The sequence below is a fragment of the Protomyctophum bolini genome (assembly GCF_963924005.1).
Source record: "Protomyctophum bolini genome assembly, chromosome: 4".
Lineage (NCBI taxonomy): Eukaryota > Metazoa > Chordata > Actinopteri > Myctophiformes > Myctophidae > Protomyctophum > Protomyctophum bolini.
Genome location: NC_137865.1, coordinates 30,865,851 through 30,879,475, shown reverse-complemented (window position 1 = coordinate 30,879,475; position 13,625 = coordinate 30,865,851). Strand labels below are relative to the sequence as shown.

The following is a 13,625-nucleotide window of genomic DNA, read 5'->3' as shown; positions in this document are numbered from 1 at the left end:
ATTTCACCCATGTTACTTGTAATGTGATGTGACAATAAAGTTTGATTCTGATTCTTCTGATTCTGATTCTACTCATTATTTGAACTTTCAAACATAAAAAAACAACGTATTCAAAGTATTGATGTAAAGATGTAAATACTTCACAATTAAATAAATGTACTTGGTTACTTTCCGCCATGTGTGTGTGCGTGTGCTTGCCTACTCTTCTTGATCTTTTTGATTATAAACTGTTGTATACTGCATGTGTACGTGCACTTCCAACATCTTCCTTTACTTCCTTTGCGCTGCATCACTCAGTGCCTGCACCATCCCAGTGACATCACTTCCTAATGGTGATAAACATGGGATGTAAACGTTCGAGCACCCTCAACAGCTCTTCCTCGTCAGGCTCCAATTCATCATCGTCATCGCCCAGGCGACCTGCGTCATCTACCTCCCCGCCGGCCCCATGTGGTCTGTCCTGGGTGGTGCTGCCCACGTTCGCACTCTCTGAAGACTGAACGGCTGTTGCCCCACCCGGATGCCCAGATGAGCTTGAGGAGGGGTGATCTTCTACCTGACCGAGCACCTCTGACGATAAGGTGGCTGCCGTGCACTCCATGTCCAGCCTGGCCTGTTTTGGGGGACGTGCATGTTCCGGGCTCGGTGGGGGAGTGCTGGTCTGATTTGGGTAGGGTGGGGAGTGCAAGGCCTCCTCGCCTGCCATGGCATGACTGGAAGGGCCTTGCCTGCTACCGGCTGGCATCGCTTGTGAATTTGTAGGGTGCGTGACGTTGGATTGCATAGGGGTGGCATCATGTGGCGGAGGACTTTCGGATGCCTCCTCTGCAGGATCCTGCTCTGTGTCAGGCACTGGGCTTTGCGAGCCACGTCTCTCTTTCGGCGGAGCTGCGTTTCGAGCCATATCTATGAAGCTCACATCCACAACGGTGGGGTGGATTGCAGGCAAGTTAGCGGAGCATTTAATTGGAGGAGAAAGATTGTTAATACTAACAGGGCTGCAAAAATCCTCTGTGTAGAATTTGTAGTTGGTGTTGGGCACAGCAGCGGTCATGCCGGGTGGAGTAGGGCCCCTGCAGGGAGGCAGGTCTGTGCAGTGGTAGGTGGCAGGTTTTTCCTGCAACGTGAAGGAAGGATTATAGGTTCCAAGGTCCTCAGTGTCGACCTCTTCCATCTGGGGCAAGCCGCCATGATGATTCAGCTGGGGAGGGACACCAAGCATTAAACAAGTATTTAGAAAAAGGACAACAGGTGCATCTACATCAGTCCCTTTTCCATTTCCTGAAAAGTAACAGTTTTGGACATATAAGGTTTCCAATAATAAGAAACATACTTATTTAACATATTTTGATAGGTAGTGGCTTCTGAACACACAAAGCACATGTTCTTACTTCTGGTGACTGATATTACCCTTCTAATGCTTGAGGGGGGGGGGGGACTGTTTTCTCAATTGCGTTTTTCATATTTGTATTTTAAAATAAATTAATACATTTAGTTAAATAAAAAACTAAAGTGCTAGATGAATAACTCACCATTTGGAAGCACCGTAGGCTCTGTAGGAGCAGAAATTTTGAAAGATATTAGCAACACAAGTGAGAGATTGTGTGTTAAAGTTTTGTTAGTTTGTGGTACCATATCAGTGGCCACTTTGGACACAAATAACATGGCAGCCAATGCCTTTGACTTCATTACCCAAGAGTCTCTGCAAGCATTTCTGGAGAGGACGAGCTGTGATTAGACAGTCTTCGCATTGACTGGCAGTTCTGCCTTGGCAAATGCCATGATGAAACTCATTGTCTCCCCTATACATAGTAATACAGTCAAGCTTCAGTCAAGCAGCTAGCAGGGAGCCCCCTGCGTCTAAATGTATGATGATTGTTATCGCTTGCCTTAAACAACGTAATCATTTTGTGGGACATAATATGCTATATACCTAGTTGTTGTTAAAAGGTTACACAGAGGACCGGCAGGCACCTAGTCTATGCTGTAGCCTGACAGTGTAGCCTTTGCTGCGTGTCACTCCCCATTTCCTGTCGGCCTACTGTAACTGTCCTATCCATAATAAAGGTATAAAATGGCCAAATGAAACCTTTATAGAGCACCGAAGTCCTGACTTCACTGTCAGTAGAGGGCACCAGTTCACAGGTTCATGTACTTTTTATTTGCATTGAAATCCCCATTTTAGATCTCTTCACATAAGAACTGTGTTTGAAAGATAAACCGATCATCCCGGCCTTTTCACTCATATGGATATGAAGCATCGACTGAAGGTGGAAATGTACAAATATACCCAAAGAGTAACACAATAAGCGCTAGAAACGAGTCAAACAACCCAGAGACTACATTTCCGGGAAGGCAGGGTGGCTGCAGCTGCCCGTCGCACAACATAAACTGACATGTTAATTACATTTTCTTTTTTTGTTCTTAAAAAAAAAAAAAAAAGGTTTCGTGGTTAGTACGAGTCGAGTCACCGCCAGCTGAGTTTACGTCAATCTCAGGAACGCAATGTGTTGACAGCTGGGCATGACGTATATTAGCAGCGACATTGCTTTCATAATAGTTTCAAGGCTTTATCAAATATGAATGGACATCATTAACGACGCACAGCCACCCCCCTGACAGAAAGGCTGGGATGATCGGTTTATTTTTCAAATACAGTTCTTATATGAAGCGACCTAAAATCGCCCTATGGGGATTTTAATGCAAATAAAAAATCACACCCGTATGAAGTGAGTGGTGCAACTCCGTGTGGGGGTTCCCGGGGTTCCTTTGGTTCCAGACCCAAAGGAACGCACCCAGGGTGCCGGCCCAGTTCCTGCGAGCCTCCCCGTGTCCGAAACGGTTGAGAAATGACAGTTACCGTGTGCCGGTCCCTCTACTGTACCCTCTACTGTACTGTACTGTACTGGCACACCCGAAATCATCATATATACAGTTAAAATGTGCGTGTGTATGTGTGTTAGGTTGCGCACAGGTGGTGATAAACAACCATGCTGTTTTCGTTCTCATACCCAGCCAGGCAGGCACCCACCCACCCAGCCAGCCAGCCAGCCAGCCACCCACCCACACACATAACTCCATAAGGGAGTGGTTGCACCACTCAAAAATACATGAACCTGTGTACGTACTGGCGCCCTCTACTGAAAGTGACATCAGACTTCGGTGCTCTATAGACCTTAGCTTTTAACCACTTTAACCATTATTGTAAACTTTAGCTGTTGAAAAATAGCAGATTTACAAGCTCATAGCGCGGCACTATGAGTTTGTAGATCTGCTATTTTTGAAAATTTGTGAAAACAAATCTTTGAATATACCTGTATATAGGTTTTAAAACGAGTGTAGTCATCTCTCACCACGTTGGGGTGTTTCCCTTGGGCCACACTGCCCCTCTCCAGGGGGTCCTTGAGTCCTTTGTGTTTCTTCAGTCCCCAGGACATGGCACGCAGCACACAGCCCAGTATGCTCATGAAGAACACACACAGAGTCAGAGCCTTGCCCACCGTGCAGCCGTTGAGACGCTCCTCGCCATATGGGCCATGAGGGACTGCAACGCACGCACAAACGTTAACATTTAGAGAGTTCATCGTAATATGATTGTAACTAAGCTTGCAAGTGTGTGTGTTTGTGTGTGTTCACAATGCATGCTTTACTTAATTGTCCTTCAGGCAAAACTTCCACCATTATCGTAGCGTAAGTGGCATCCCCCGACTCCTTGTCTACAGCCTTTACCTGTATGATACCATATTATCATCGTCATCATCATCATCATCATCAACGTCATCATTTTTGTCGTGTCATATTTTTTTTATCTTTTATCGGGTTCCATTAACAATCGGCTATTTTCACTAAATAGCCGATTTCGCAAAAGTCTAATCTCTCGGCCTTGGCCGGTTTAGCGGTCCAGGCACCTTGGTTGGTAATGACAGTGTGTCGCGGGGTCCTGTCAAGCTACTGTATATATAAGTATCAATAAAGGCAAAAACGCCCCACAAATAATCTAATCTCTCTTTTGGGTCTCGACCTTAAAAGTTTGGGAAGCAATGTATCCAATCGTCTGGCTATAGTGAGACTACTGTGAGACTCACCTCTAGAAGGTGTTTCTGTTTAGCTCTAAGCTGATTGGCCTTGGCAATCACAAGTCCCTGTGGTGTGACCTGGTAGAAGGCTGTGTGGTTGGACGCTGGACTGAAGCTGAAGTCAATCATGGGATTGAATCCCTGCCAATAAGTATAGGATAAAGAAAGAAAGAAAGTAGTTATGGGCAAGAGCAAAGTAAATCAATACTAATACTATACTGTGTACTCTTGAGTACTTTTTCCACCACTGTACACTGTACTATACACTAATGATATGATATGAGACATTTGCATAATCGTTGCTGTCGGGAGGAAACCACTCATTTTTTAGGTTTTTGATTTTGTTTCATAAATCAGTGCTATTGAACACCCTTTACGTCTGTCAAAGAAAGGTATTAAAGAGTTCTTCGGATAAAAGCTCCAATATACTGTATAATTCACAGTACCAACTTTGATGAGGCAGTATTATGCACTATTGGAGTTAAGTGGTTTCTTCCCAACAGCAGAGATATGATATGAGACATTTGCATATGCATGTCTGTGCTTGTAATATGAGTCCATACATGCATAAAGTCTGGGTCGTGTGCACGTAGCATCAGCACTCTGCTGCCATATGTGTTGACCAGGCAGGCCAGACTCTGGCCCTCCTCTACAAAGCCGTGGTACTCGGTCGCTTCAAACTCTGGCAGGAAGTGGTTTGCTGCCAACACGCGGATCATCACAGTGGTGACGGTGTACTTCCTTGGGTCATCATCCTGGTATACCTGGCAAAAAGATCAGAAAAGGGAAAGAGAAAATGGGGTGTGAGCTGTGGGAATGAGGAAGGAAGCAGCAAATCATAATTGGCAGTGCCCAAATAATGGGCTATATGCACACAACATAACTCTTCCTACTTCTGGGCCGTTTCCCTTCCTTCACGTGAACCAATAGGATCCATGTTCCATGTAGTGTACAGTGGTATTATTTTCAAACTTTTACATTTCAAGGACCCCCATAACTAAAGGTCCATTTGGTTCTATTTGTACACTATCACAGTTACACATCCGTATGGGGCCATTTGGAACCCACCCAAGGACACTTTTGAGACCCTCTGGTGTAGCAGAGTGTTTCCAGTGAGCCAACATGCACAATAGCAGCCAGGCCGAGTCAGCCAGCCAGTGAGCCAACATGCACAATAGCAGCACCCCACACACCACTGCATTTGTCACACCTATAAGCAATGCTGCTGACAGTGTGAGTCTCACCATGACCTGCAGATGGAAGGCTGGAATGGTGAGTCTGTCCTTCACCGCCCAGATCAATCTCACCTCCCCCGTCTGTCTGTCCATCAGGAACCGTCCGTCATCGGCCCCTACAGCATCGATATGTTACATGCGTGTACCGTACACTGTGTGCATTTGCATAATATGCATTGTGTGAGGTATACCTGAGAGGATGGTGTAGCTGAGTGGGGTGTTGAGGCCTTTGTCTCCATCCACAGCATGAATGGGACCAGGAGAGAAGTCCAGAACGATGTCCTTCAGCAGAAGACACAGTTCAAACAAACTTCTCACACATCTTAACTCCATTCAAGATGGGAACCCACTTTTCACCCTTCAGGACAGGAACCCCTTTTTGGGTTCTTGTTGCTATGTAAAGTACATAGCAATATAACATTTTGGTAATTTTTAAATACGTTTTTCAGACTGACTTCAGGTCAGTATTTAGAAGGCGTTTTTAGAATCGGCCGCAGTCATAAATGGGTACTACTGACTTATGAACAAGCATTTTATAAACACTGACCTCTTGGCCCTCTGTAGCGTTGGCTGTGTACACAGGGTTGGTGCAGATGTGATTATTAGACTGCTCCTGGTAATGTACTGTACAGGGCAGAAACTGGGGGTACTGGTCATCTGCATCCAGGACTGTAATGGTGATGGTGGTGCTGGTGTTGAAGTGCTCTGCAGTGCTCATCTCCTGGATTAGTGGACAATGCAGACTTTTATTATTTGTTCTATTCTTTATGCCAGTGGTTTTCTGGCATTTTTGTTTCTAGAACTCTGGATGTGACAGTACAGTATATGTGACCAAGAAGGCTCACCGAAGCATGAATGGTGATGACAAGCTGGGTCTGAGTCTCAAAGTCCAGAGGTTTAGACAGCATCACCTCTCCACTGTTAGGAAGCTCCACCTTGAAGTACTGGGCATCAGGCTGCAACGCACACACACACACACACACACACACACACACACACACACACACACACACACACACACACACACACACACAAAGAGAGAGATATACTGTACAGTGACGCACTGATCTTAAATCTTTTGAGGTCAAGTAAATGTAAATTACTGTAAATTTAGAACTTACTGATGTCTGGTCAATGGAGTATATGATACTGTCATCATCTGCATCCATGGCCTTGAGAGTAAATACTACAGTATCCACAGGAGTTAACTGGTGACATAAACAAGCAGACAGACTATCAGACATCTAGGTAGGGATATACTGTACGACTATCGACTACTATCGGATCAGTGTTGATTTTGTCACTTGTGTTTGTCGACTACCTTTTTCACTGACGAAAACCAAATGAAAGCAAACTAAAAACTAATGACTAAAACTTAGACTAAATATATTGACAATTTCGTCAACAAATAAAAACTAGGAGGGACTAGCGGAGAAGAAATCCAGTAGAACTTAAAGACAATCATTTTATGTTGAAAATAGCTGATCTACAAGATCACAACGTGTCGCAGCTTGTAGACTTTCAGTACAAATCAGGCATTTCAACGCCATCACGACCTTCCAAAATACGAACAGGACGTTTCCACTCCACAATGTTATGCTGCCCACATGGGCAGATGCAAAAGATACAAAGATGCAAAGCTACACAGAGTCACAGACACTGTGTCACTGTGCGCGCACTGTGTCGCGCACTGTGTGTGTGTGTGTGTGTGTGTGTGTGTGTGTGTGTGAGATGTGATGTGACGGGAGCCTGTAACAGGCTTGAGTTAGCGTTACAGCATCACTGCACGTGATGAGTACATGAGAACTAAAATAAGATGGACACATTCATCTGCTGACTATAACATGCAATGAACCTGGACCGATTTCAGGTATTCACCACCAACTTGTATGTATTGTAAAGTTGGGCCCATTTTATTTCATCAACAATATATCACGATAGCTGTAACAGTATATTGATTTTCTATCGCGTGAGGAAGTATCCCGATATATCACAATATGGATATATTGGCACACCCCTAGTGTGTACCAATACTTGAGGCTGTGTGTGTCTTCTTACTTCACTGATAAGAAGAGACTGGACAGTGTCCTCTGGAAACACGGGTACATTGTCATTTTCATCAAGAATCTCCACCATGATCCTGTACACACTCTGTATACACACACACACACACACACACACACACACACACACACACAAAAAATACATGATCCTGTGCACACTCTGTACACACACAAAAAGAGAACAGTGGTGGAAAAATTACTCACATGTTTTACTTAAGTAAAAGTACCAAAAGTAAAGTTTCAAGTTTTCAAATGGATAAAAATCTTTTGAATTGAAGAATTTCTTACAACAATTAACATCTCTATAGGATGGACCCCGTCCATACCTGAAGTATGTCCTCCTCATAGCATGACAAATCTGCCATTAGGACAGGACCGTCCGTCTGAGAGAGGGAGAGAGAGAGAGAGAGAGAGAGAGAGAGAGAGAGAGAGAGAGAGAGAGAGAGAGAGAGAGAGAGAGAGAGAGAGAGAGATGGGCAGACAGAGAGAGAGAGAGAGAGAGAGAGAATGAGGGAGACAGAAAGAGGGAAATGGGGAAAGAGAGGTTACTAATCTGGCTGATTTTTAAGCAGCTGTCCTGAGATGACACAGCTGGATGGGACCGGATGCCAGCTAGAGAGAGGCTGTGTTCACTCTGCACTAAAGGGAAGGTTCAGAGTACTGTATGCATTACTACTGCTGAGAATTGAGTGTAAGCTAATTCTTTTTGCATTTTTTTGCATAGTAGGGGCGCTAACCCCTACTATGCACAACTTTGCACCACGGAATGTGATGATTTGATTGGCTGAGCACGGAACGTGATGCTGTATGATGATAACTCACCTCACACGAGTGTGATTTTTCTTTTTCAACCAGTGGTTTTGGTCATTATATGGTACATACTGTACTGTACTAGACCTTTCTATTTTACAACGTAATATTAGTACCAGTTACTGCAATGAACATACAATGCCTGGGTTCATCCCCACTATTACAGTATGTCCTCGATGTGTATTGTCTCTATTTCACTGTCCTATTACGACAATTACGTCCTATAGTAAAATTGGCTAATGAGAATTTGCATCCTCACGTTCGTCTTCAATGTTTGTGTTTATGCAATGTTTGTGTTTACACAAACACTCAAAACTGGACATTCATTGTCAATGACATTCAATGTTTGTGTTAGGACAAACACTCAAAACTGGCCATTCATTGTCAATGACATTCAATGTTTGTGTTAGGACAATGTTTGTGTTTACACAAACCCTCAAAGGTGGACATAGAGCCCTCAAAAATGGGCCTTGACCAGGTTAGGTAATAGGTTTATTGCCATATAGCCCCAGCCCTCTGTTTATACCTCTCGATCCAAGATCCTCTCTGATGACGTGTTGAGTCTGAGGCTTCTTCCATCAAGGAAGAACCAATCAGCATCCTTTCCAGTGAGATTCCAGAAAACCCCATTCCACGCAGTGTCATCGATGAGCTCAGCGATGAGTTCTCCTTTAAGGCTGTTCTCTTTGATGTTTGCGAACACGTCCTGGCCACCCAAACACCCTCCCCAACCAGACATTCCTGCACCCACACACGTGCACAAGCAGACAGTTATGAGAGACAGACGGACACAGAGACAGATTCAAAATAGCAAAATACAGTGACACAGGAGACATGCTCTTTTGCCCCCTCACATTTTTAGCCCTGCTAAAAGTAGTCAGTCAGTCTGTTGATCCGTTCACCACTTTGGTACAAATCAACTTATCTCAAAAAGGTTATTTCTGTGACCCACTGACCTTTATCTCTCAAATTTTAATGGGCAGATTACCATGAAATTCACCAAGCTAGCACATGCATGCTTCCTGGAGGATGAACCAATGGCATTTGGTGATCCTACTGATGACCCATTGGCCTTTCTTCTACTCTAGTCTAGACTAGAGCAACCTTTAGACCAAAAATGTATACAAATCTAATGGGCAGATTGCCATGAAATGTCTCCCTCTCCTGATGGAGAGAGGTAATCGCAACAATGGCCAGCTACAATAGGTATGCAGTGACATCATTATCATACCTGGAAGTTTTGCAGGAATGCCTACTGAGTGGAAAAAACAGAAAAGTCCTATCTGATTGCATTAAATGAGGTTAAACAATGTTAAACTCACTTTGACACTCGATTTGCCACTCACAATACGCAAGTGAGTACCCTATAAAGATAGCAGCGACAGTGACCAATGCATCATCTGCTTCAAATAACTTTATTGAACTTGTCAACCAGAGTAGGGAGAATACCTCCAACCACACAATATTCCCATTTGGTTCTGGACCTTATGCTGCATGTTTTAGTGGCTTGGGTTCTGGAGATGTTTCCATAACCCTTTTTTGAGGGGTGCTAGCCCCTCCTATGCCCAGCTTTGTGTGTTTGTGGGTAATTGTGATTGGCCAAAATGTGATGATGTATGATGATAAGAGCACCCCTCACTTAACACATTTGTTAAATTATACTGTATGTAAAGTTGCCCGAACAGTTAAGGCTCCAAGAACAGTCAGAACATGTAGGTTAAGGGTTTTTATTGTCCCCAAACTCCTCCACCAACCTCCAGACAGTTTTCTTCAGTGCAAAGACAATAATTCACATATCAAAAGTTCAAAATGACACACTGGCCAGAAACAGACCAATGAAAATAAATACTTAGGCATACACAACTGAACAAGACCACATAGGATGAGAACTCTCTTCAGGTTAAACCTTGGTCACACAAGGCCCTGTAGCTCTCCCTTAAATAGGAGTGGATCCTACCACAGGACAGAATCAATTAACATTTCTCAATAACTACTTATAAATAAATACCTCCATAAATAATCAATTGTATAAAAGTAACCTAAACATACTAAAGATGTTACAGTTAAACCAATATAAATAAGCATGAAAACTCAATAACCATTTTCAAAGCATAAGAAGAACACCCCTCCCCTGCACAGCACTTGGCCCCTTCCTAATCAAGGGAAATGCCACCAGCAGTGCAGGAGCAAACCATCAGTTTAAAACGTTAGTCCTTTCATGTTATAGAGAGCAGTTTTATATATATATAGGGCACGGGTTGCCCCGTGACACTGTATACATAGCGATTGAGGTGTGTTAATGATTCATTGCGGCTCAGTGCCGAACTCCAAACTATGCAAGCGACTGTATTAGAAAGAATGTGATGTAAAATTGGCCTACCTGTGACTGTGTGCAGACTTGGACTGAGGACAAGCGAGGAGAGTACCATGCCTAAAGACAACCTCCATGATGATGTATGTACGGAGACAGCCATCTCTAGGCCCATCGGGTCCAGGCCCTTCTGTAGGGTACTACAACACCTGTACACGGATCCACTCTGCTCCTCTGGGCCGTGCTGAAATAGAGAAGAAAGGAGGTATTTCACTTCTACCTGTGATTCACAATGACATAACTTTAACTAGAGCAATCTTAAGCCTCCTATATGTTCACACACACACACACACACACACACACACACACACACACACAGACTCACTCACTCACTCACTCACTCTCTCTCTTAACTTATTCTCTCTCTCAGGTTCACAAACAACATACTTTCTCTCTCACTCACTTTTCTGTCTCTGACATTCACGCATGCACGCACACTGCACTCCTCTATAATTCCTCTAAATCCCTTGTAAGTGGGTTTCTCCCAGGCTTTCACTCTTCTGAGCTGCGGTCCAGTAGACCAGTGCTATCATACTTCACACAGTCCTTCACCTATCTCTCTCTCTCCAGCTTACTGTGGACACATACGTTCCTACTTTTCTCTTTGAAATGTTTTTTTTTTTAAATATTTTACTTAACACCCCAAACTGAAACCCCATTTTTCTTTCACTTGTTTGGAATCATGTTGCTTCAGCATGCTTTTAACTTACAGACTCCATTTAAACTTTAAAAGGTTGAGGTATATTATGACTTCCATTGCTGTGTTTAACTTTTTTGAACAGACCACCTGACCTCACAGTTTGTTCAGCTTTTCCAATACACACTAATGGTGTTTGCTAGAAGGGAGAGAGAAGGACACAGGAGGAATGACCCATGTTTTCGTAAACACGCATACACGCATATACTTTTTACATCACCAAATTTGCACATGCAGGTCTGCTCTCCGATTTAATCCAAAGATCTAAGCTGTGTGATGTATACATTTTTTGTTAAGACCATCAACCCATATCCCTCTAGCAATTAGCGCAGTGTCAAAGTTGTGCAAAGTAACTAAGTACATTTACTCAAGTAAATAAGTACCTACAATGCACTGTACAATGTACTTTTACTTTACTTTCCATTTTTGTTACTTCTACTCCACTACAGCACTTGACAGCTTTAGTTACTTGTTACATTGCAATTTTCAAAACCTACAGTAACCACAGCCGATCTACAATGTGACTTGTTATTAGATCTGCTATTTTCTGAAAATTAAAAAATGTTGTACTTGGTACTCAAAGAATATTTTGATACTAAAACGTTTGTACATGTCCACCCTTAGTGAGTATAGACTATAGGCCTACATGCTCCTTTTAAACATGCCCTTTCAACCACAAACACACCCCATACTCCATCACCACCTCACCTCCCGCAACACATGACATAAAAAAACGCCAATCTACAGTGTGATGTGTTGTGAGCTTGTGGATCTGTTATTTTGGAGAAAAAAAGAGCTTGACAATGGGTAGAGCAGCAGCAATCATGATTTGGGTAGTGAAGGAGGGTGGCACTTTCAACAACTACACTACAGTATGCCACATCAAAAGAGATGAATCACATTCACTTGAGAGCAAACAGAAACTACAAGACTATACACGCACGCACACACACAAACGCAAAGGTACCCACCCAGGGGCAACACAGAACAACTGACCTGTTGGTGTCAAATCCTCAGCAGAATGTCCATGATTCCTAATGTACCTACCCAGATAGGTAGTGGAACCAGACAATGTACCTACCCAGATAGGTAGTGGAACCAGACAATGTACCTACCCAGATAGGTAGTGGAACCAGACAATGTACCTACCCAGATAGGAAGTAGAACCAGCATTCAAGCTAAAAATACCTAAGCCACACATGAGACACACAGCCCTAACTATAACCCCTCAATTATTACTGGATACAAATACATGAAACAAAGAAATGAAATAATAAACAATCATGGACTGCACTAATAATAACAACACACTCAGTCAGACAGGCATGAAAGCACACTGAGTCACTGACCCCCCCCCATACCACACGTTTTGCACATTTAAAAAAGCAGCCAGCAGCTTAGTTCGGGTCAGGGGATAATTGTCAGCTCAGAAGCTAAAGCCTGAGGGTAGGGTTTACCTGCTGCATCAGTACAGAGTGTCAAGAGTGGCAACAAGATTATTTATGAAGGAGGAACAGAGTTGATAGCAGGGAGGGAGGTCAGATGTTACACCAACAAAGCAGCCTTGGTTGAGACACTTGACTGGCAGGAACCATTCCTCAGCCATTCTCATTTCTCGACTCTGACTCAATTTCTGGTGTTCCTGAAATGAGCTGCTGTTATAATAGCAGCTTATTTCAGGAGCAAAAAAGTACCACTTATAAGTGGTACTATTTTGAGCTTTGATAATGTTCACTTGTAAGTAAATCAACTTTTGATATCTTGTATCACACATGTGTATTATAATAACCACTGTATTAGGACCTGCCAAGGGATCAGTTATCAAACATCCGCTGACCAGCTTCTGTAGATTAACCCACATCTTCTAACTTCACTCACTCACTCATGCACAGCTAGAGTGCAGGAGGAGTGAGTCTGCACATCTTCACGGATAAGGTGACAAAGGCATGTCTGACCTGACCTGGTGCAGACCTGTGACCAAGTCCCATGGTGTCAGGAGAGCAGAGGTCAAATTGTTGTTGAGAAACCAGACATGGTTTACTGCCCCAAGGAACAGATCAGATAAAACACCCATCTGTGTCCCTGAGAAAATGTATGTTAGAGGATATTTCAAAAGAGACAATATTGCAATCTTTGAAGTAAGTAATAAGCATCCTTCCATTTGTGCCAACATGCTATAAAGTGCTATTGGATAAAGGTGCTATAGAAATGAAGACCATTTACCAATGGCTAACATCCAACTGTTCACGGTCACCACTTGGTTCTTTTGAAGAGGGCATTATTTCAAAGCAGAGAGATATTGCAACAAATGTTTTCTCTTTACTGACATCTGGTGGTCACATCCTGTCAAAACAGGATTGATTGATTGATTGA

At 43.3% G+C, this 13,625-nt stretch overlaps 1 protein-coding gene across 1 annotated transcript; it reads right to left on the bottom strand.

Annotated features, from left to right (window-relative positions):
• Positions 1-319: 319 nt before the first annotated feature.
• On the bottom strand, positions 320-13,240 carry LOC308314543 (uncharacterized protein; the record flags this gene model as incomplete). Its single annotated transcript, XM_080762173.1, has 16 exons — positions 320-1,201; positions 1,533-1,553; positions 3,354-3,544; positions 3,651-3,729; positions 4,086-4,217; positions 4,640-4,840; positions 5,321-5,427; positions 5,503-5,593; positions 5,859-6,032; positions 6,157-6,267; positions 6,433-6,519; positions 7,370-7,462; positions 7,701-7,757; positions 8,711-8,925; positions 10,565-10,739; positions 13,208-13,240. 16 exons carry the CDS (start codon positions 13,238-13,240, stop codon positions 320-322), a joined length of 2,649 nt encoding a protein of 882 aa, XP_080618299.1.
• Between the last annotated feature and the right edge of the window lie 385 nt (positions 13,241-13,625).